The sequence below is a fragment of the Mus caroli genome, unplaced genomic scaffold, assembly GCF_978045245.1.
Source record: "Mus caroli unplaced genomic scaffold, Mus_caroli_1 scaffold_14, whole genome shotgun sequence".
In the NCBI taxonomy this organism is placed as follows: Eukaryota; Metazoa; Chordata; class Mammalia; order Rodentia; family Muridae; genus Mus; species Mus caroli.
Genome location: NW_028227269.1, coordinates 89,752,443 through 89,776,765, shown reverse-complemented (window position 1 = coordinate 89,776,765; position 24,323 = coordinate 89,752,443). Strand labels below are relative to the sequence as shown.

At 41.0% G+C, this 24,323-nt stretch overlaps 1 protein-coding gene and 1 non-coding gene across 5 annotated transcripts in view; both read left to right on the top strand.

Annotated features, from left to right (window-relative positions):
- Positions 1-508: 508 nt before the first annotated feature.
- Gtf2a1 (general transcription factor IIA subunit 1) overlaps positions 509-24,323 on the top strand; it is a 35,426-nt gene continuing 11,611 nt past the window's right edge. The window contains exons 1-8 of one of the 4 annotated variants that reach the window (XM_085830601.1): positions 967-1,801; positions 3,350-3,451; positions 4,305-4,489; positions 13,771-13,981; positions 17,015-17,082; positions 20,130-20,205; positions 22,656-22,789; positions 23,262-23,582. In XM_085830601.1, coding sequence (XP_085686727.1) covers positions 4,400-4,489; positions 13,771-13,981; positions 17,015-17,082; positions 20,130-20,205; positions 22,656-22,789; positions 23,262-23,582 — 900 coding nt within the window. In that variant the 5' untranslated portion in view covers positions 967-1,801; positions 3,350-3,451; positions 4,305-4,399. The other 3 variants (XM_021179003.3, XM_085830603.1, XM_085830602.1) reach the window with 3 other exon arrangements.
- Positions 15,975-16,117, top strand: LOC115032887 (small nucleolar RNA SNORA79). Its single transcript, XR_003838538.1, has one exon. It is a non-coding gene; the product is annotated as a small nucleolar RNA SNORA79 (small nucleolar RNA).

Genomic DNA, 24,323 nt, shown 5'->3' with positions numbered 1-24,323 from the left:
GGCACGCGTGCGCACGCGGTTCTCGCGGTGTCTCGCGCTCGGCCCCGCCCCCCGCTGCCCCCGCCCTTTCCGCCCCTCCCTCCCTCCGCCCTGTCTCTCGGCGGCGGCGGCGGCGGTGGCTCGCGCAGCTCGTTGGCTCGCTATATAAAGGGGAGAAGCAGGCGAACCGGACGGCTGGAGCTGCAGCCGGTGGCGGCAGCGGTGGCGCGGGGAGCGGTGACCGGTGTTGGTTTCCCTCCTCGGCGCCGAGTGGGGAGCGGGTGACGCCCCCTAACCCCCTAAGGGGTCGTGGCTAATTTTTTCCCCCCATTTTTTCTTTTTTCTTTAGGCTATTCTCGAGGTTTTTAGCTGCGGGAGGAGTGCCCCCCTCCTCCTGCTCTCCCGCCTCTTACTCCTTCTGGATCGGTTTTGTTGAGAGATTTTTTTTTTTTTTTTTTGCCCCACTCTTGGCGGGTGACTTGGGTCACCCTCCGGGTCTCAGTTTTTTTTTTTTTCTTTTTTTTTAATTTTCTTTTTTTTTTTTTTTTCCTTTCTTTCTATCTCGTTCCCTCTTGTTTGTGTTGTGTGTGGAAATGGCGAACTCGGCAAACACAAACACCGTGGTAAGGACGTGGTGCGGTGGCCGGCGGGGGCTGCGAAGGTTCCGGCGGCAGGCAACGGCTGGCTGGGACGGACGGACGGACGGATGGACGGACGGACGGGCGGGGGCGGACCCGGGCGAGGCGGCGCTCCCGACCCGGTCCCCTCCGCCCTCCACCACCGCCGCTGCCCGCCGCGGGCCTGGCCGGGCGGGGGGGACGCCGAGGGCTGGCGGGAGGAGGGCGGCGGGGGCCGGGAGCGCCGCGGGGCGGGCCACGCAGGCCGTTGGGGCCCTGGCTTGCCGACCCCGGGGCGCGGACAGGCGGGCGACGGCCCCACGCGGGGCCCCGGACCCGGCCAGTCCCCCGAGCGAGCGGCTGCGGGTCGAGCCCCGCGTCTGAGGAAGCCTCTCGGATACCGCCAAGGCCGGGCGTGCCTTCGGGGGCTCTCCGGAGGTGGTGCTTTGGGAGAGCCTCCTTTGGGGCCGATTTTACTAATCCTCGGAAAGGAAAGAAAGAAAGAAAAAAAAAGACAAAAAAAAAAAAAATGAAGGTTGGAAAGCACTTATCTCGGTTCCTCCCCAGTGGGTAAAATGGCGAAGGGGAAGCAAAACCCCCGCGGTATCTTCGACTAGCAAAAGCACCAGAACAAACAAAGCCTACAGTGAGTGGCCCAAGAATCCCCGCTTTCGCCTCGAGATTTGCCTACTTCTTCCCGTTGCTCCCTTTTTTTAAAAAAGATTTTTTTTTGGTTACTTGCGATCACGTAGGTTTGCAAAAAGCAGTCACATAAAAATAACCTTTTAAAAGAGTCACCAACGCAATGTGATCACTAGGCCACCCCATCTCTTGGTTCTTTTTATTATGACAATAAAGCACAATTTTTGTTTTTGTTTTTTTTGTTTGTTTGTTTCTTTTTCTTTTTTTTTAATTTTTTTTTGCCCGGTCCCAAACGCCGCAGAGCAGCCTGCGGCTGCCCGACACTGTACCGTTGGCGACTCGGGTCGATCCATCATGGCTGCGGCCGCTTACCCTGCTTTTCAGTGCCTGCGCCTTGTGGTCCTCCTCCCTTTGGCTGCCCTGTTTATATAGAGCCATTGCCGCTCTCTAATATAGACTCTGCCAGGATGGGAAGGTGCTTTTCAGGCCTACGTCACCGCCTCTCCATTTAAACACCAGATCCGGCTTTAAATAGTGAGAGCTGCTGAGCGCGGGGCTGGGAGGTGCGTGTTCCCGAGGCGAGAGGAGCCGGCGTGCGGAGCTCATTTTATTTCACGCCGAGATTTCGCTCCGGAGCCGGGAGGCTCTTGTCACGGACCCGAGTGTTTTGCTGTGGCCGCTAGAGTGTACTGCCTTTGTTTGTAGTGGGAAGTAGGCCAGGATTGCAACCTCGTTTTGTTCTTTTTTCCTTCCCTTTATTTATAAGAGTTTAATTTTAAATCGTTTTAGATCAGATAAGATGATTCTCCCCCCCCCCCGCCGCCCCCTTGGAGGAGATACGGTCAACATTCTCGGCTTAAAAAAAAATGCGTTGTACAGTAAATGTTTCCGGAAGAGGACATGAGTTTGGTAGTGTGTTCTTAATACTCAAGGCATGAAGCTTTTCAAAGAAATAGTGACTGACGCTCCTCTGTGAGATCTGTGCTCACAATCCATTGCTTGATGTGTGTGTAGAGGCACAGCCTAAACTGAGCTTTTAAGAATTAAAGATTAAGTGGTGGTTTTAATGTTACCAGTGGCTAGCATGGTATCTAGTATAAAAATCCACCTAGGTGACCTAATATTGTGCCTAAAATGTAGCACCTTCTAAAAGGAACCTTGCAGTTAATCACTTGCTAATGCTACACGCAGTCTCTAGTTCGCCAGTTTCAGAGTTTGGAATACTGTTTTAAAAGGACAGATCTAAATGACCTTGTATGCCATAAAGACAAAAGCCTACTCCAGTGAAGGTTAGAATTTCAGCATTTCCCTTTTTCCTTCAACAACAGTGCTTCTGAATGGGTTAATTTGTAGGCTGGTTGCCGAATGATTAATTACATAGAAGCAGAGAAGGGCATTTCCTGCTTCAAGTGTTGGAATCTCCAAGGAAAGGGTTTTAGGGTAACTGATTTCAGAAACATTAAAACATCTGGTTTGCTGGAAACTTATCCTACCAATTTAAAATTACATGGCCAGTATAGAGTGTAGTGGTGTGTAGCCTGAAGGTAGACCAGGACAGGGAAAAAAAAAACGAAGGTAGCTTTTGTATAATCAAATGCTGATAAGACTGCTGGGTATGACCAGGAGATGACTCGTGAACAAAAAGTTCCCCCAAAATCTAAGATATGGAAAGGCTGTGAGATGGGACAGGCATTAAATCAAGCAGGGCTAGTAGGAACCAGGAGTAACCATGAACTGTTATTAATCACGATGGTTGACATTTTGGTCACGATCAAGGAAATTAGAACTGGAATTTGTGTTGACTGTGCATAAAGAACTTTGGTTTATGAACTACTTTGCCCAGCCTTACAGTTTTCTGTCATTGTCAAATTTAGTTTACAGGGTCTCTGTATATTGATCAGGCTGGCCTGGAACTCTGATACCCTCTTGTCTTTGCCTCCAGAGTGATAAGCCTGACTTAGGATTGTAGTATCTTTAATTAAAGTCACAATTTAAAATAAATTTTAGATAGTTGGCCAAATGGCTTGTATTTAAAAATTATTTAAGGATTTCTTAAAGCCTGCTAACATTTTGAAATCAGTCTTTTATTGAATCTTATTTTTCCTTTAAAGCCTAAATTGTATAGATCTGTGATTGAAGATGTTATTAATGACGTACGAGACATTTTTCTGGATGACGGAGTGGATGAACAGGTCCTGATGGAACTAAAAACTGTGAGTTTGTCTCTTTTTAAAAAGAATAGTTCAGTAATAAAGAACTTTTCTATAGGATGAATGTTTGACTTTAAGGAGAGACAATATAGTGTAGCGAAGGGTATTGATTTAAACCTCAACTGTTCCTTCTATACTTCCTCTAACTGGGTAGGTAGATAACTTATATTTCAGCTTTCTTCCCTGTAAGATAGGAATTGGTAGTACAGACTCATTGGGCAGTTGTTCTTAGGATTAAGTGTATTAAGTATAGAGAATACCTATCAAAATGCCTAATAATAGCTTTACTTGCTCACATGTGGTATTTTATGGTCCAGTTGCTTGACATGTCAGTAATAGTATTTAATTTTTTGTATTCCTATATTTGTAATCTAAAATTTGTTTATGATGGAGCAATTGAACAAATGCTTGATAAAAGAACGTGAGTACTAGAGTAAAATCCTTTTATGTATAGCAAATGCCCCTTTCACATATTAAACGCTGAGCTAGTTTTTCTTCTTAGGTTTATGCATAAATACTTAGAGTTTTAAAATGGCATTTGTGTGGGCACTGGAGAGATGGCTCAGTGCTTAAGAGTCTGACTGTTCTTCCAGAGGAACTGAAATCGATTCACAGCACCCACATGGTGGCTCACAATGGTCTGTAAGTACAGTTCCAGGAGATGCCCTCTTTTGGCCTCCAGACATCAGTCAGCACACAAGTGGTGCACAGACAGTCATGTAGGCCAAACACTTGTACACACACAGTGCTTGTGTCTCCTGGTGGTAGCATGAGGTGAAAGTGGAGGAGTTTTGTACTTGTTGCACTAAGTACCCGATTTGAAAATTTCATAGTTTATTATTCTTTCATTTAAAAGTTGCATCATGTGTGGTTGGGGAAGTGACTCATCAAGTAAATTAAGAGGATCTGAGTTGACATCTCCTTCACCACATAGAAGGCGGGTATGACCACATGTGCCTGTCACCCAGTGTTGGGGGATGGAGACTGGGTTCCAGGAGCTTGGTGACCAGCCTGAAACTCCAGGTTTCAGTGAAAGACCTGGTGAGTGATGGGGAGGACAGTTAACATCCTTCTAAAGGCTTCACATGCATGCATACAAACATTGTCCTCCGAGAGAATCATTAGCCCAGTTCAGCACCTTACATGCCCAGTGCTTACCATGCCTTTCTTCTAGATTCTGTTCATGTGCAGCAGGGTTCCTTTAGGTATATTTACTGTGCTGATGACTGTCCTAAAAATATGTATACTCTGTGCATAGTAAAATGTGTGAAAGATCTGCACACTTTATTCTTAATGATTGTTGGAAGATCCACTATTCTAACAGAACGGTATGCAGGTTGAGTTATATATTGCTGAACTTTTAATATTTTAAAGTAACATTTGCTTTCTCAATTGTGTAAGTGTATGAGAAATTTTTCTTTCTATCCTTGAACTAAAACCAGTGAAATGCAGGGGCAGATGGGAAGTCCAGCTTCTTTAAGGCTTACCAGCTTTTTCTTTTTTTTTTTCTAGTTAATTCTGGGAAAATTGGTATCATTTATGCAAGCCTAGACTTCTCATTTTAAAATCTGAACATTAAAAGTATCTCAATTTTTTTTTGAAGTCCTCATTAATATTTTTGGAAAGAGACAAATGGAACAGAAGCTGACTTTCTAAAGTTGTCCTCTGACGTGTGCTTTGGCATGTGGACACCCCCATCATACATACGCAAAATAATAAAAAATTAGAGATAAATGGGCCGAGGTCAGAAGGTTATAACTGTTGGGTTAGAAACTGGGAGTAGCTTCTTTACAGCTGTGCTCAAATCATCACAGTTAATAAGTGGTTAGGGAGCGCGAGCTGTGGTCGTCTCCAGTCACACGGAGAAGCTAGAATTTAGCTCTCATTTTAAATAAAGTCTGAGCTTCAGCGTGGTGATAAAATACGTCTTAATATAAGCACCTTTGGACAACTTCTAGAATATTCACTACGAGTTTGCCAGTGTAAGAAAAGGAAAAAAGTAAGTTTCAGTGAACCGAGTAACACCTATCTGGAGAGAACTATAGATGCTCTGAGTGCTCAAGGATACAAGTGTTAGAATGCTGCTTACGAAACAGGAGTGGGAAGAGCGTGGGGCGGCACAGAGTAGCTACATTACATGAAGGATAAGAAAATACGCTTAGCTCCTACAGGGAGAGAAATGGAACGCTTAAAGGTAAAAGTCGTAGAATGCCTCCTTTGAAATAGGATTTGGAACAACATGGGAACAACATAAAGTATGTAATTAAATGAAGAATAGACAAGCTTATCTTGGTCCTTAGTGTACTGGGGAATGTTTAACCCTTTGCTGCCCTCAGTAGTTGTCTTTTCTGTCACATTATGTAAAAGATACAATTTCTAGAGGTATAGAAATGAGCCCCCAAAACTTTAATTGATTATGGTATGGGTCAATCTGGGGTCTTTATTATTTTCTCTTGCTTTGTGGTTGACAGTTTATCTTCTGACTGGTCCCCGTAGCTGTTAAACATTCTAGTCAAAGAAATGAAGCTGTCTTGGAAAAATGAAGAGTCTTTATTTGCATGTTTCTTATATTCGAAAGTAACCCATTCAACAGTTAATCTTCAGTTTCTACCATCATTCTTGTTCGGTGTGACCGGCACCCAGTGTGGCTCTGTAATCTTGTCAATGCTATTTTTGTTATGTTAAGTGGGGCAGCTCTTAGACCTTGGGTTGTGCTAAGAGGTAAAGCTGTTAGATGAGAATGAACCTAATTCTCCGCACTCAATTTCTTCAGGACCTCATTAGAATTCTAAGAATGCGCCCTAGATTTAAGATCGACCCTAGCCTTGTTCAGGGCTTTCTGCAGGGATGAAGTGCTGTGTGGCTGTCACCTCCGGCCCAGCCATGTGTGGCTGTTAAGCATTTGCAGTGTGATTAAAAGAACTGAGGAACACATTTTTGTTAATTTTACTTAATTTAAATTTAAATCGCTACATGTGGCTAGTGATTCTTACCACATTGAGCTATTCAGATTTTCTTGCTAACAGGGTTAGCATCCATTGTGTGTTTTGTGATTTATAATGGGCTTTGTGAGTTAGCTCTGACCCTTCTCCTTTTGTAATTGTTTGACAGATTATCAAGGTTGCTAAGGCTATCAGATAGAGTGGTAAATTAGATGATGAACTGAGATGCATTGTGAGAATGCAAATCATTTAAAGATTAACTAGATACTGTAGGAAATGTCATTTAAAAAACAAAACCAAACAAACCCAGCCAATTATTTACATGAGTTCCTGACCTGTTAACTGCTCACTTAACCCACGTGTAACCTGTGGGAGCTGGGGAAGGCATGAAGACAGGCTGTATTTAAACGGAGTGTGTATTATTGGCAGGTGACTGGATGGGAATGACACTTCAGAAATCTTCAAAGTAAATAATGAGCAACTGAGGAAGGGAAGGCAGGAGAATTAGCACAGTGTGAGGGCTATGTAGTGAGGCTGTCTCAGAAAACCAAAAAAACCAAAACAAGCTGAAAACAAAAACTCAAAAGTGAATGATAAACCAGTCTGCCAGAGCTACCTATATCTAAATAGCAAGCACAACTCAATATATAACCCATGGGATTCCGAGCCCTCATTCTCATTTGCCCCCCTTCCATCAAATCACTCTCTATCAGACCCGGAGCCTCACACAAGCCAGGCCAGTGCTGTGCCAGTGAGCCACATCCTTAATCCTTTGTGTCTGTCTGTGCTGATAAAATCCTCAGGTAGAGACGAGTCTAGAATTTCAGGTTATAAGTCTCTAGTCCCTAAGTTTGGTGCATTTACCAGGTTGGACTGATTGGTTAATAGCTGCATACAGAGTGTTCTGCCAGTTGCACCCTTTAGTTGTGTTCAGAAATATTTTATTGCTAATCTCCCTAAGGAAGTGGTAGAAAAATCACCACTAGTTGAGAACCATTTTTCTAAATAAACCCTAATTATACATAGATACTTGATACACTGATACAAATGCCTAAACTATACATTGAATAATTACCTGCTTTCTGTCCTTTGACAAGAACATTTAGCTACGAGGTAGTGGAAATGTCTAGGTGTGCCATGAAAGAAAAGACCTAAATTCACATTTCTACCTTCTTTTAGTCAAAGGGTGGTCAGAATTGACTTTTGACTCAGACTGTGAAGTGCCCATTCTCTAGCAGTGTGTTGGGCCAGACATTTGAAATGATTCTCCTGTTTCTACAAAGTACCCAGCTTCTGGATAAATTGTACAGGAAATTTTATTTCAGAGCTCCCAAGAGATGTTAGGGAGACCAGCTTCTGCAAAGAGCAAATGAGACAGAAAGTAGAGGAAGGAGCTGGTTAATGAGACGGGCATTAGGGCAAGGCAAGGGCAGTGCCAGGAGCAGTGCTCAGGGACGCTGGCTTAGACGCCTGCCTTGTAGTCATCCTACTTTTGCCTTTGTTATTTGTTGATCTTGGAAACTTGCCTAACTTCTTGTTCTTCAGGTTCATTTTCTTTAAAGAAGGAGGTGATAATGTCTATAACTGTACTTACCTCTATAGAATTAAATAAAATTTAGTTACTAGACTGTCTCGGTGACACATACAGTTGTGTGTACCTCCTCAGTCTTTTTGGGAACAGAAGGTGAAATATTTGTCATGTCAATTTTTGGTGCCTAGGCAAACATTGCTGAAGTGTACCGGGTATGTCAGAATTAATAGTTTACTTGTGGGAAAGAGAGTAAATAGAAAGAAAAGAGCTCTTCCAATTTTCTAAGCAAAGACATACTTAACAATTCAGTTTCCTATTTCAGCGTTACTATTACCAAAACAGTGTAACATTATCTTAACAGCTGACATTTAGAACCTAGAATTTTTGGATAAAGTTACAATTTTGGAGAAGTGAAATTGAAGAGCTATGGTTGAGCAGTTAAGAGCACTTGTTGCTCTTACAGAGGGCCTGGATTCAGTTCTCAGTGTCCACATGGAGGCTCACCACCACCCATAACTCCATTTCCAGGGAAGCTCAATACATCCTGGCAAAACCCGTATGTGCATGAACCTTTTTTAAAACTGAAAGTAAAATATAAACCCTGAGAGAGTAAATCAACCTCACTTGATGGCATAAGCCTGCTGCTTAGTTATATGGTGTTATTTCTGTATTTGTTAACTTACTAGAACATTTATGATTGCTAAGTTCTGATTCTTGATTGACTAGCCCAACCCCTACAGAACTTTTGACAGTATGTGGGACCATGTTCATGTGTCAAAACTAGCCACCATCTTTGATATCTAGGAGGCAAGAACTAGGCATGTTGCATTTCCTGTGGGCCATCCCGTACGATACAGATAGACTCTGCCTAAAATGCCAGTAACATCCTATACAGAAAACAATTCTAAGAAACATTAGTTTATTTTTATAATCTTTCTTTAATTAATCTTTTCTTTACATTTAATGCTAAATGGCTGGTAAAATCCCAGTTATCTGTTAAATCGGAGTAAAATAATGTCTTCATGAAGGAATTCATTCAAAAGTAGAACTATCTCTAATGGCTCAGGGAGTAACTCCCCCCCCCCAACCCCCCCAAAGAAAAGAAAACAGAAAACCCAACAAAAACAAGCCAGGGTCTCACTTTGGAGCCCTGGCTGGCCTTGAAAACAGATCCACCTGCCCCTGTCTCCCAAGTGCTTCGGATTAAAGACATGCATCAGCATGCCCAGCCTAAGTGACTGCCTTCCTTTGGGGCTATGGAACTTTGCTATGTTTCATTTTAGAAACTGAACATGAAGAGCTATGGAATAGTGTAAGGTTATTTAACAGAGAGTCGTTTAGTACTGTAGTTACAGCAGCAGCCAGTCTGGCAGATAGGCCGTACTAAGCCTCTGCCCCAGAGTCTGACTGAGTGGGGTAGTAGAGTGGGACCAGGATGCTTTTTTCAAAATAGTGTTCTAGTTCCCCTTAGCTACAGTCTTTCTTTAAACCTTTAAAAAATGTGTGGTGTGTTTGCTTGCATGTATGTCTGCACCATGTTTGTGCTTGGTGCTTGTGGAGGCCAGTAGATGGCCTTGGATTTCTTAGAACTGGGGTTACACAGACTATTGAGAGCTCTCCTGTGAGTACTGGTAATTGAACCTGGGACCTCTGAAAGAGCAGCGAGTGCTTTTAACTGCTAAGCCTTCTCTTCAGATCCCTGATCTAATTTTTTGATGTTTTGTTTATCCTTGGTCAGCTTTGTTAAAAAAATATTAAGTGAAGTAATCCAGAACTAAGCAATTTGTGAATTGTAGGTTGTGTGCATTCCGACTAGAATGACGCAATCTCTCCCCAACCAGTTGTATAGTCTTCAGTTTGTGAGTCATTTCTCTGTCCAGCTTATCCATTCTGCATATGCAGCTCATCCATTAATCATTTAGTGTCCACCCAGTTGCCAGAATATCTGTGCAGTGTCGTAGTGTGTGTTCAGATAACCTCCCAGAGTGTCTGCAGACTTCCCCTGAATCTTATCACATAAACATTGTATTTTATATCCCCATGAGAAGCTGCAAACATTCAGGAAGGTACTTTGAGAAAGAGACTACAATCACATAGCTTTTTATCACAGAATATCCTTATAGTTCTGTTTTATTGCACTATATATAATTTGCACATTAAACTTTTATCATGGGTGGCTGGGTATATATGTATGTATGTATGTAGAGGGAAAGATCATATTTGAGTCACAACATACAATTGGGAGGTGGGCTATTTTCACATAAGGGTGACTATTATAGGGTATATACATATACATCATACTTTATAGATGTGCAGATTAATATAATTGATGTCTATAATAGTCTACAGATTATTACAGTTAAGTAGAAGATGTATTTGTAAACTTTAGAAAGTTAATCCATTAACAGTGCCGAAAACAGTGTTCTTAAGCTTTTATATACACTGTATAACCCAAATAAAAACACAGAAACTGTTTTCTATGTTACATTTTCATTTCAATTTGATATTCTTCATAAAAAAAATTCAGCATTGACATCACCAAACAGGGTTTCTCTGTGTAACAGAGCTGTGGCTATCCTGGACTTACTTTATAGACCATGCTGGCCTCAAATTCACAGATCTGCCTGTCTCTGTCTCCTGAGTCCTGTGATTAAAGGCATGAACAACCACACCTGGCTCAACACTGACTTTTTATGACACACTAATAGGTTGATGTCCTCTATTTGAAAAGCATTGATTTAGACTTTAGTACAACTTATAATTACTTTTGCAAACAACACTAAATAACCCATGCAATTCATAATGGCGTGTGGCTCCTGCAGATAGACTAAGTCTGGGACCCCCACCTCAGAATTAGCTTTCCTCCTCTTGTGTAGCTGCCACCTCCTCCTTTCTTTCTTTTTCTTTCTTTTCTTGTGGTCCTGTTTTTGTGATTCTCGTTTCATGCTAACTTGGCAAGCACTCTTACTACTAAAATACACTGTGAACCTTCTCAGTTATGAATTTTGATTGCTAGGTCCTTGACAGGAGGAAATAGGGGGTAGAACATGTACTCAGCCGCACATTACATGTCGCCAGTATTTCTGTTTATCATAGAGGCATCATTGGAATGATGGGATCACAACCAATTGATGGTAAAAACAGTAAAACATTGACTTTAGGAAAGTTGAAGAGGGCTAGAGAGATGGCTCAGTCATCTGCACACAGAACATAGAGTTCTGTTCCTAGAACCTACAGCCAGCTCCCAGCTGCCTGTAATTCTAGTGCCAGGGGATTCTGCACCCTCTTCTGGTTACTGAGGGCAACCACAAGCATATGATAGGCATTCACACACCAACAAATTAAAAAAAAAAAAATATATATATATATGCATATATATATTTTTTAAAACCTATGATGGATTGGGAATTAAACACGGTTAGAAAGTGTACTTTCAGAACTAGTTTGGAGCCAGCCAGTGGTGGTGCACACCTTTAATCCCAGCACTTGGGAGGCAGAGGCAGATTTCTGAATTTGAGGCCAGCCTGGTCTACAGAGTGAGTTCCAGGACAGCCAGGGCTACACAGAGAAACCCTGTCTCAAAAAAACAAACAAACAAACAAACAAAAAACAACAACAAAAAAACCAAAAAAAAAAAAAAAAGAAAAAAGGAAAAGAACAGAACTAGTTTGGATCTTGAAGCTTCATCACCTCCTCAATTAGAAAATTACACTGTAAACTTCTTTTCTCCTCTTGAGGCAGTATCTCTGGAAATGTATAGACCAGGCTGGCCCTGGACTCATAAAAATCCACCTGCCTCTGCTTCCCAAGTGCTGTGATTGAGGGTGTGTGCCATTATGCCTGGCTTAAAAAATAGTTTCTTAAACACTGACAGTTCTTATATTTTTGGTTGTGAGCCTAGCCTTTAACGGCTGAGCCGTCTCTCCAGCCCGTGACAATTCTTTTACTTCATATTTTGATTTTTTTTAAAAGAAAATTGTATTTTGTCTGTGTGTTGCACATACATATGTATGTGTATGTACCACCATGTGCATGTGGAGGTTAGGTAATAATTTGTGGGAGTTGGTCCCCCCTTCCCTCTCTTTCCCTCCCTATTTCTCTCTTTCCCTCCCTCCCTCCCCCCCCCCCCCCTCTGTCTCTGTCTCTCTTTGCAGAGATCAGCCAGATAAAATTTGGACTCTTAGGAACTACTACTTTGTTGCTCTTGGAAGTTGCTTTTAGTGTGGGGTTTGTAAAGGCCTCTATTATTGGCTGGAAGTTTAAAAATAATCTAAATGAATTTTCCTTTAATTTTAGATGAGGAAAATGTTTAAGAATGTTACATGATTGAGTCACATTAGTAGACAAACCAGTATTAACTGGTTTTCCAGCCTCTGATGTAATGCTGTTACATAATTAAAGCCACTACTGGATTAGTAATAACAGCTGGCATTCAGTGATCACTGACTTTAAACTGTGATAACCATGAATAGAGGTTAGTATTTTTTTAAGTATAGATTTCAGGCATTTAAGTATTGGGCTTGTTAGGGAAGTAGTTCTACTGTGAACCTGACTTGTACTTCATTTTTCAGAACACTACTAAAGACGCTGGAATTGTTGTAGCAGGTAGTCATAAATATAGGTCACGTAGAGAGGGCAGGGGGAGGGGTTTTTGCTTTGTTTTAAATCTGTATAACAAGAGGAGCCTCTGAAAGAATCCAGAAGAAACCTCTGAGTTAGCAATATCTCAAGAGCAGATCCTGGACTTAAAAACAGAATGCTTACACAGATGCCCGAGTATAAAACTGACCAAATTGTTTTCCTTGCATTTTAGAGGCACAATTTCTTATAGGAGTGAAACTCAGAATTAAACATTAAACATAGGAGAAAGCAAATACGTTATGGGAAGGGTGAAACAGTTGAAAATGTCTTCCTCTCTTTTGGATGGCTCTCCCCCTCTCCCATTATAGAACTCACCCTGTGCTGAAATGAGACAGACAGATTGGGCAGCCCTAATCCGAAAGGTCTCACCACCCAGGAATGTTACCTTTTTACATTGTTTTCAGACTTTGAAATGCTTGCATATAATAAGCAGTGAAGTTCTCTTATGTTTCACATACACCATTTATACATGGCGAGGAATTAATTGTACACACTATTTTAATGGTTTTGTGCATAAAAGAAAATTTCGTCAGGTAGAATTTTCCCGTGGTGACATCCTTTTAGGAGTCAAAAAGGTAGAGCGTGGCACGCAGAGTCGGAGTGTTTAGGTTCGCTTCTATGCTCAGCTTATAGACGTGCCTGAGCAGGAAGTGATTGTCAGTCTTCCCATTAGAAGAAGGACGTTCCAGGAGGTGTGGAGGATTGGGATGACCGTTTCAGCCTCATTTTCTTTAACTTACAAGGTTAGACAAATAGAAAGGAAGTTGGCCTATTTCATTTAGAGTGCCTTTATTTCACAAAATTCTCATTGAGGACAGATGGATGAATATTTCTCTTTTTGACTCCTATTGAAGAGATAGAAAATTTGTATTGAGCAAAGTTCTATAAAAGCACTTTAATAATTTTGAAATAGAAAGATAAGCTGTGATTATTCAGGGTTGACTTTGGGAACTCTGTTAAATAACACCTGCTAACTGGAGAATTACTCTAGAAAGTTTCTTGGAATGTAAAAAAAAATTCTTAAGTAAAATAAACATGTGATTTGATTAAGGTTTATTTTCCTTGTATAAAACTTGGGTGATTTTTTTTTTTTTGTGATTGTATTATTTCTGGAAGAAATTTACAAACACCTAATAACTTAATATTTTGTCTATATGACCAGAGTGTTCTTTAAGTCACTGAGAAGGCTTTACTGTTCTTCGTCTTAGTTGTGGGAGAATAAACTAATGCAGTCTAGGGCAGTAGATGGATTTCATTCAGAAGAACAGCAGCTTTTGTTGCAAGTTCAGCAGCAGCATCAACCCCAGCAGCAGCAGCATCACCATCACCACCACCACCACCACCAGCAAGCGCAACCTCAGCAAACGGTACCTCAGCAAGCACAGACCCAGCAGGTCCTTATTCCTGCATCTCAGCAAGGTGAGAAGGCTGGAGGTCCCTATTGTGGCTTACAAATTACACTTGTCTTTTGAAAGTATTCCTTTGACTTTTAAGTTTTATTTATTTATTTAATGTATAGGAGTACACCATTGCTCTCTTCAGACACTCCAGAAGAGGGCATTAGATCCCATTACAGATGGCTGTGAGCCACCATGTGGTTGTCTGCAATTGAACACAGGACCTCTGGAAGAGCAGTCAGTGCTCTTAACCGCTGAGCCATCTCTCCAGCCCTAATTTGACTTTTAAGTTTGATGGATCCATCATCTTTTTAAAACAGATGCTGGGGTCTGGAGATCTATACTGATTAGTCTTTTTCTTCTCTGATGGTAGAGTGCTTGCCTAGCACACCTGAAGCCCTGGGTTCAATCCCCACTACCACATAAACTGGGCTTTGTGGAGCATGTCTGTAATCCTAGCATTTAGGAAAAGGCAAGATCAGATATTTAAGGCTATCTTCTGTTATATAGTGAGTGAGTTGGAAGCCAGCCTGGGCTACATGAGACCTTACCTCAAAAATAGCAAAAGAAAATAACAAAGGCAGAAGTTACGAAGAGCATCCCTGGGAGGAGCTGTAATATGTGAATGAGCTGAGCTAGGGACCAGGTAGAGAGACGTAGAGTCCCAAGAGCATAAAGCCAGGAGGCGTTCTGTATCCCTGTGGGGGAGATAGGGAGTAGAGACAGATTCCCAGAAGTCTGGTTATGGGCCAGCTAAGCTGTTATATATGCCAGAAACACTACAAAGAAACCTTGTGTCACATAGGTCGAAGGCAAGGATCCATACTTCACACTTTATAGATATTATGTAAGATAAAAGAAAATGGGGTCCCTACCTATACAGACTTATTTTTGAATGAATTCATTATTTAATATAAGGTAGTTTTCTTTATGAAACATGTTCTTTCAAAGACATGTTTGTTTTGTGTTTTGTTCATGCATCTTCAATACTGGAGAAATTTTGTAACTTTGGTAGTCTGAAAATTTAATTCAACTTTTTTTTTTTTTTTTAAAGATTTATGCAGACAGTGCATTGCAGCTGTCTTTAGACACACCAGAAGAGGGCTTCAGATCTCATTATAGGTGGTTGTGAGCCACCATGTGGTTGCTGGGATTTGAGCTTAGGACTTTCAGAAGAGCAATCACTGCTCTTACCCACTGAGCCAGCTCACCAGCCCTTAATTAACTTTTTAGTGCTTGATTTAAAGAAAGAAAAATTCATCATAGACTCTGTCATAGTTTACAGTCTTCAAATCCTGTTATAGGTCCTGCTGCATTAGCCTTTATTGAGGTGTTGCAGAATAGCTGATTAGCTCAGTTTCACAGTGGAAGGAAATCTGGGCCCTGGAAAGATTAAGAACCTTGCCATAGCTTTAAATCCTGCACCCAGGAGGCAGAGGCAGGCAGATCTCTGATTTCAAGGCCAGCCTGGTTTACAGAGTGATTTCCAGGACAGCCAGGGTTACATGGAGAAAACTTGTCTCAAAAACTCAAACAAAGAAGGATCTCGATCCATCATACATAGTTATTTTAATATGACAAAAATCTGTTGAGTTACAAAACTTTGTGAATACTGTAGTTAGATGAATTTGACTAGAAAGGAAACTTGAGGTAACTGAAAGCTTAGTTTAAGGTGGCAGCTGTTGGGTGACTGGTTTGCTTCGTCTGAGAGCGAGCATGAAATGCACAGTGAGTAGTCAGACGTAGCAGGAGGCGAGTGTGATTGGGTTCAGCAGTTACAGCTGATAGATTTGGAGTGTCCTTTTTAGGGATTCTTTAATTTCGTGTGTGTGTGTGTGTGTGTGTAATGTGGTGGTCCATGGTATCCATGTGGCAGTCAAGACAACTTGCAGGAGTCTGCTCTCTCCTGCCACGTGGGCTCTAAGGATGGCACTCAGGTCTTTAGGCTTGGTGGCAAGTGCCCTTGCCCACTGAGCCATTTCTCCACTCTTCAGACCTGCTTTTCATTTCTTCTTTGATGGCTGTTCCTCCTATTGCCTATAGGCATGGCACTAGGATTTTAGGTCATCATAAATTAAAATTGACTTTTTTCACTCAGAGAATATCAAGATATTGGGATTATCTATGTGTTCTCTGAAATTTGCGGGGTCACACATTACTTCTGTTTCTTTTTTTAACTAACATTGCTGTTGTTTCTTACTTGTGTGATGTTTGTGTGCACACATGCAGATGTAGGTTACTTGTGTGATGTTTGTGTGCACACATGCAGATGTAGGTTACTTGAGTGTGATGTTTGTGTGCACACATGCAGATGTAGGTTACTTGAGTGTGATGTTTGTGTGCACACATGCAGATGTAGGTGCTTGTGGACCATGGTGCGTGCGTGGAGGTCAGAAGACAAGTTTAGGTGTTGACCCTTGCTTTCCACTCTCAGACAGGATCTCTGTTGTTTTCCTCCATATACACTAGGCTAGCTGTCCTCAAGCTTACAGCTCTCCTGCCTGACTCATTTCCCCACCTCATAGAGCAGTGGGATTACAGTGCTGGCTTTTATGTGTGGTCTGCAGATTCTAACTCAGGGCCTCCGGCTTGTATAGAACAAGCATTTTTAATCCATTGATTTGTATTTTTCAAATAGTTAATTAAAATGCCATGATCATGGTAGCTGTCAAGTTGCTAGAAAAGGATGTTGTAGGGTTTTTTGTTTGTTTGTTGTTTTTAGACACTGTCCTACTATATAGACCAGGTTGGCCTTGAACTCAGATCTTTCTGCCTCTGTTTCCTGAATGCTGGAGTTAAAAGCATGCACTGCAATGCCTGGCTAAGGTATTGTCATTTTATTAATGTTTTTCAATATAAAATAAATATATTCGAGCTGTTGATTTCCATAGGAAAAAAGTTTAGAAGTCTAAAATAGCATATAGTTTGAAAGTATTTTAAATTAGAAAATGCATCAAAAGCATGAAAAAGGTAAAAAAGGTTTTGGCATTTTATAACATTCCTGCAGCTCTGAAGTACTCTTGTTTGTAAATGGGCCTTTTTTCTATTTTTGTAGCTACAGCACCACAAGTTATTGTTCCTGATTCTAAGTTGCTACAACATATGAATGCATCAAGTATTACGGTAAGACTTGAACACGGCATGAACTGGCTAGAGTTCATCTAAAATTGCAGTTATTCCTATGTGTATTATTTAACAACTTGAGAATTATGGAAGATTTGTGCAAATAGCTGTTAATGACAAATTAAATCTTTATAAAACTATGTAATTTTCTTAAAAAATACCAAGATCATAGCTGACACTGGCACTTTTATGTCAGGAGGTCAGTTAAATATAAGTACAGGAAGGCTAAGTTTATAAACTTGTTGAAAATGAACTGTTTTGGACAATTCAAGATAGGTATTTCTTTTTTTTTTTTTAATGGTTTTAGAGCTTTATTGTAGAAAGAGAGAAAGAGAGAAGGTAAAAGAAAGAGAGAGGCTGGCTATGGCCCCGTGGAGAGAAGGGAGGAAGGGAAGGAGAAACAGCTAGAGATGAGAGTAAGAAAGGTGAGGCTTAAGACAGCTATTTCTTTTTTAAAAATTTAATTTTATTAGTTATTTGAGAATTGCATGTGATGTATTTTAATCATATTCACCTCTAACCCAACTCTTCCTAGATGCACCCCTTCTTTTCTATCCACACACTCAAGCTTGTACTTTCTGTTTCTTTTTAAACCATCAAATCTAGTTGTGCTAACCATGTACATTTGAGTATGTGGTCAAGGAAGCTATTTCCTTGTTTTGTTTTTCTTTTCTTTTTTTTTTTTTTTTTTTGAGACAGGGTTTCAGACCAGGCTAGCCTCAAACTTACAGTGATCTGCCTGCCATATCCTGGGATTAAAGGCTCGTGTCAGCGTGCCCAACTCAGGATGCTACTGCTGAAGTCGTATGTTAAAGGAGTTTTTGTTGTGACTTAAGCATAATACATAGCTTGCCTTATTGTGATCTTTAGATTTATACCTTAAGGTGTATTTTATGCAGTTGAGTTATAAGAAGAATTTTGTTCCATTTCAGGTGGACAGGCATACTGAATATCCCATTCTTAAACGACTCATACTTAAGGCTCGTAATCTCCCATTAGATACATCAAGAGTGCTTAACTGTGAACTGAAGGAAGCCCTTCAGGCTCTTAGGATGTGTCGCCAGATCGATAATGTTATAAAAGAAACAGGAAAACAGAGTCTGACCACTTACTTAATACTTTACCACCAATGACTTATTTTCTTAAAATATGTAGACTATAAATATTGTAAGGTAGTTCCTCAGTTGTGGCGTTTTATTTTTAAAATCAACCAAAATTATTACTGAGGACAAAAATCATTTCTGAAATTGTCTCTTGGTCTGTGTAAGTATTGCTAGCAATGAGTTTTTTGTTTTTAATGAAAATATTTTTACAAACAGTTTGACTTTCTGAGTGGCATCTGGGATCTGTAAGAGTTTACAGCTGTGATGTGTAAGCATCTAAGAAGCAGGTTCGCCTGTTAGTCACATGACTTCCTCCTGTGTACTGCCAGTTTTGCAGCTTCATATACTAGCAACTCCAGCTTTTAATTTTCATTTATTTGTATTGTTTATAAATGTTTTTTTTTTCCTAAGTGTCTGACTGCTTGCCTGCGTGTATACTTGTATATCACATGCCTGCCTGGTGCCTGTAGGGCACAAAAGAGGGTGGCAGGTCCCCTGGACTTGGTGGTGAAGATGGTTGTGGGCCGCCATTTGGGTGCTGGGACTAAATAGAAAGAATCTGATTCTCTGCAAGGGCAGTAAACGCTCCCGAGCCATCTCTCCTGCTCCGGAACTGCACAAAAGTCATGCTCCTTTAAAACATAGACTCATTTTCTTAAACTCAATCTAAATGTTAGTTTCCTAAAACTTTATAAATTAAACAGTAATTAATGGTTGTATGTATTAAGGAATGTCTAAACATAATGGAATAAAAGCTACATAAATAAAGTTACAGTGAGATGCATTAAAATATGTAAAAATACAAAATTAAACTAACAGTGATAGGAATCTTTTGGGGCAAGCAAGAATCAAAAAAAAATCTTCAGAAGAACTAAATGGAGTGATTGCAGTCAAAACTCAGTCTCACTGGGGCTGTCATCGGGCACTGTGTAATCCCTTCCCTCAGGAGGCAGAGACAGGAGGGTTACCAGTTGAGGCCAGCCTGGACTAGAGTGGGGCCCTGTCCTAAAGAAAAAAAAGAGCAAGAATGTTGGTATACACCTGTGATCCCTGTACTTGGGAAGCAAAGGCAGGAGAATGACTTTTAAGTTGAAGACCAAATTGCCTGGGCAGTGGCTTCCAGGCAAAGGAGGGTTACATGCAAGAGCTACTTTAGGAAAAACAAAAGGGCACTAGAATGTGAAATGGTATTCAGATTATATGTGTAAATGTATGTGTCAAAAATAAGTTTCATTCGTAGATCTTTGGATTCACACTTCTAGGATGTGTGTGTGTGTGTATACACAAGTATTTCTTAGTTTAAGAAAAATATCTGAAGTCGAGATAATTCTGACTCCCAGGTTTGGACTAAGAAATACTTAACCTATTGCACATGTTACCTGGGTTATTGTGTCAGTGTGTTCCTCTTCCTTTTAGATAATGTGGTAGCTTAGAATTGCTAATTACAGAAACCGGAGATTCTGAGATAGATAATTTTTTATGGAGACTGTTGATTCTGGTAGTAATGTAGAAAACCAAAAACAAGGCCTTAAATGATGAGCGTGGAATTGGGTGTAAGCAACCAAAAACTGGTTCTCAGTAATATGGTCTAGCAGTAATGAATGGTGGTCTCATATGGTACAGCATGGCTGTTAGAGCATAGGCTTCTAAAACCATGCAGGTTAGGCTGAGACTGGGAGAGCTTGAATTCTGAGCAAAAGAACCTTCCCCATGAGGTTTCTTAGGGTAAATTCACTAAGAGAACTAACAGACCTCCTTCCTTGAAATAGTTTAATATGTTATTTAGGCTGCTTGTCTTCCTTGTGCTACATAGAACTTAATCTTGTTGCTAGAATGCTATGTTAGTAAATTCCTCCATGGACTGGTAAAATGCACTGTACATAAACTAAGATCTTAAGTGCACGCATAGATATGATTTTTCTTCCTTTGTTTTTTTTATTCCAGAGTGCTGCTGCTACAGCTGCTACCTTGGCACTGCCTGCAGGAGTGACTCCTGTTCAACAGCTACTAACAAATTCAGGTGACTAGAGACAAGGGAGGCAGTTTTAAATAGTGTTCAGAAGTTAACATCAAGGAACTCTTGCGGTTTTATTGTCACTGAAGAAGGAAGACAAAACTGACACTTGTTTCAGCTTTTGGTTTAAGTTGTTTAAATAATTTAAGATCTATAAAATAGAGGACTGTAACCTTACTAGGGGCTACAGTTGGAACCAGGTTTGGTAGCATATAATGCAAGCAGTTTGGAGTTGGAGGCAGGAGGTCGGAAGTTCAGTGTCATGCTTCGTTTCTACAGAGTCTCTGCATTAATGTAGTTTTCATCATATCTCTTAGAAAACTTATCTTTTGGAAAATGTATGTAGACTGTTACTTGGGCTGATATCTGTTATCTTTCTTATTTTTGTCTGTTAATTTCTAAATTTGAGGAACCAATTAGGGCTTTGTCTTGCTGCATGTTTTTGCTCACTGTTAAGGATTCTGTTATATTTAAAGGAAATACACAAGGGTATTGTTATGTTATTTGGTCATAATTTTGGCATTCTAATTGGCTCAGCAAATTTTCATTGCATGTTGATTTTTTTGTTTGTTTGTTTTTTGATTTTCGAGACAGGGTTTCTCTGTGTGGCCCTGGCTGTACTGGAACTCACTTTGTAGACCAGGCTGGCCTCAAACTCAGAAATCTGCCTGCCTCTGCCTCCCGAGTGCGGGGATTAAAGGCGTGCCCCACCAACACCTGGTGCATGTTGAAAATGTAAGCAAAGCTTTTTGCCGCAGACCCTCTATTTCCCTGTGCCTGCGTAAAAACGAGTCTCTCGAGCAGATGGGCAAAGAGTCGAATGGGGTGACAGACAGATACATGCACACAAGAGAGGTGTTGAATCTGAATGTAATTTTCTGGTAAAACATGAGACTATTATATTACAGCGAATTATCAGGAGCTACAAATCACAAGTAAGACAAGGTACACTGAAATTTACCAGATACAACAGAAAAGAATTTGCAAGAACTAGTTAAATGTTTCATTAGGGATAACAAGCCCTGCCTGGGAAAAGCCTAATGCCAGGCAGGAATTTCACACTTTAGAGTTAATAGCACCAGGGGGTTTAACTCTTTGATAGGCCTCAAGAATAATGGGGTATCACGGAGCTCTAAATTCTAGGTCTTGTAAAACTTTATCTTGTCTGGAGACTTTCTTACTTATCAGGATAGTATATTAACTCACTCCTGACATGGAATGTAACCTGTAGTAAAGATTTCTATCTCAGTGAGATTCCCAGTCTCTTAATGGCTGTGTTTTATTGTTTTATTGTAGTGCTTAATTAGTTACTGAATAGGTTAAACTCCTTGCTGCTATCTGGAATCTAAGAACACTGGGAAAAGGCTTTAGCTATGTTAGAATACAATCTTAAAAGGCATTTACTATAAGGTAATGCTTAATAGAGTGCACGTGAATCTATACATTAGACTAACGTGGTGGAAATTTGATTATTATGGGTTAGGGGAAAACGCCAAACCTCCGGGAGGGGAATTTCCATGGAACTCCTATCCTCGTGAACAGCTTCCAGGCTTATCGCCTGTTAAACTGACCCAAACTGGAGAGCTGACTTTCGTCAGGCCTCCAGGAGGAGTCCTGGGAATCCATTTCTCATGAGCAGCTTTTGGCCTTTCTGCCCACAAGCCGACTCCACCCGAGTGCCCTGGCAGCTTTTGCTTTGGTGTAGGACATAAATGAGATGTTATACCTTTGTATCTTGAAAGGTTTTTTTGGGGGGTTTTTTTTGGTAACATTTTTTTGTTTTTAGATTTTATATCTTTATATATATATATATATATATATGATGAGTACACTGTAGCTGTCTTCAGACACTCCAGAAGAGGGCATCAGATCCCATTACAGATGGTTGTGAGCCACCATGTAGTTGCTGGGAATTGAACTCAGGACCTCTGGAAGAGCAGTCAGTGCTCTTAACTGCTGAGCCATCTCTTCAGCCCCTGTATCTTGAAAGTTTAAGAGCAACTACTGACATGTCTGATCCTGATTATTACACTTCCTTGACTATTACCATGGGACCAAAAGTCATTAAGGCTATCATAAAGATTTTTATTTCAGTTTTAAAGTTTGTGTATCTGTGCAGCACATGTTTGCAGTTACTTGGGGTGCTAGGAGAGGCCATTGGATTCCCTCAAACTGGGGTTAGAAATGCCTGTGAGCTCCTGTTTGAGTGATAGGGGTGGAGCCCTAGTTCTCAGGAAGAGGAGCCAGTGCTTGTAGTCACTGAGCTGTTTGGATATACAAGGAAGATGAGAACAGTAATGGTTATAGCTCAACATGTGTAGTTGATATCCCTTAGTAGAATGCTTGTCTTTTAACTTGGTAATTTCTAGATTCTTTGGCTCGAAAGCTGTATAAATTTCTTGGTGTATTAATTGTTATGAAAATAGCAACTTGGACTATATTCTTTTTTGCCTTAGGCCAGCTGCTTCAGGTGGTCAGAGCAGCCAATGGTGCCCAGTATATCTTGCAGCCTCAGCAGTCAGTTGTTCTACAACAACAAGTTATACCACAAATGCAGCCTGGTGGAGTCCAAGCTCCTGTTATCCAGCAGGTAAGCAGTATAACCTACTTGCCCCTTGGTATCCATTTTCTAGGGCTTCTGCCTCTGCTGCTGCTGTATTTGTATGACTTTCTTGTGTGCTTCCCCACTCTTTTTTTGTTTTGTTTTGTTTTTGTTTTTGTTTGTTTATTTTGAGACAGGGTTTCTCTGTGTAGCCTTGCCTGTCCTAGAACTCACTTTGTAGACCAGGTTGGCCTCGAACTCAGAAATCCGCCTGCCTCTGCCTCCCGAGTGCTGGGATTAAAGGTGTGCGCCACCACTGCCCGCCCGGCTACCTTCCCCACTCTTTCCCCCAGACAAGTTAATATGTGTGCAGCAGTCAGAAACAATTGTACTGAGTTAAGATTATATGCCTTCAAGTTTAATGTACATTTCTCCTGTTTAAAACTGAATTATTATTAGTTTGGTTTTGGACGTTTGATCCCTCTAACCAGTTTCTAATTGGTGATTTTGTTTGCCCTAGGTCTTAGCTCCACTTCCTGGAGGGATTTCACCACAGACAGGCGTCATCATCCAGCCACAGCAAATCTTATTTACAGGAAATAAGACTCAGGTCATTCCTACAACAGTGGCAGCACCCACACCGGCACAAGCGCAGATGCCTACAGCTGGACAGCAGCAGCCACAGGCCCAGCCTGCCCAACAGCAAGCTCCGTTGGTGCTGCAAGTTGATGGAACAGGGGATACATCTTCTGAGGAAGATGAAGATGAAGAAGAAGACTATGATGATGATGAGGAAGAAGATAAAGAGAAAGATGGAGCTGAAGATGGGCAGGTGGAAGAAGTAAGTTTCTATAAAAGCTTTGAAAAGAAAAGGCACTCATCATTCACTTTTGCTAAGCACGCAAATTATATGCTTTTTTCTTTTTTCCCCAGAGGCAGAGAGAGGTGGATGCTTGCACTTAGTTAGTGTTTTCCTTATACTGTCCAGTCCCCAAGCCTAGGGTGTGGTGCTGTGCGCTTGGGAGGGGGAGTCAGTTAATATTTTTATCACAGTCCAATGTAGGCATGCTCAGGACCTAGATAATCCCTCATAGAAATACCCTGAGTGAGGTACATCTCCTAGGAAGTACAATATAGGTCCTGATGGTATTAACAGTAACAGGTATGTGTATCAAATGGGTATTTTATTAATAGGGATAGTGAGGATAGTGCAGATCAAATTCTTTCACTTAGTTATCTGAAATGTGGTTTAAACATAATATATTGGTAAAAAGATAGATGTAATTGATTATGTCTTAGTGATTAAAAAGGTATGACGGTCTATGGGGAGAGAGGAACCTGGAGAAAAACTGAATGTGACAGATCTAGCCACAGCCATCCTTGGCCCTTTGTTGTGTTCCATAGCAGGTCCTCAATAATCTGATCTTCATACTTTTTTCTTTTCTTTTTTTTTCCGAGACAGGGTTTCTCTGTTATAGTCCTGGCTGTCTTGGAACTCACTCTGTAGACCAGGCTGGCCTCGAACTCAGAATTCTGCCTGCCTCTGCCTCTACTTGAGTTTTCTTGTCCATGTATAGCAGAA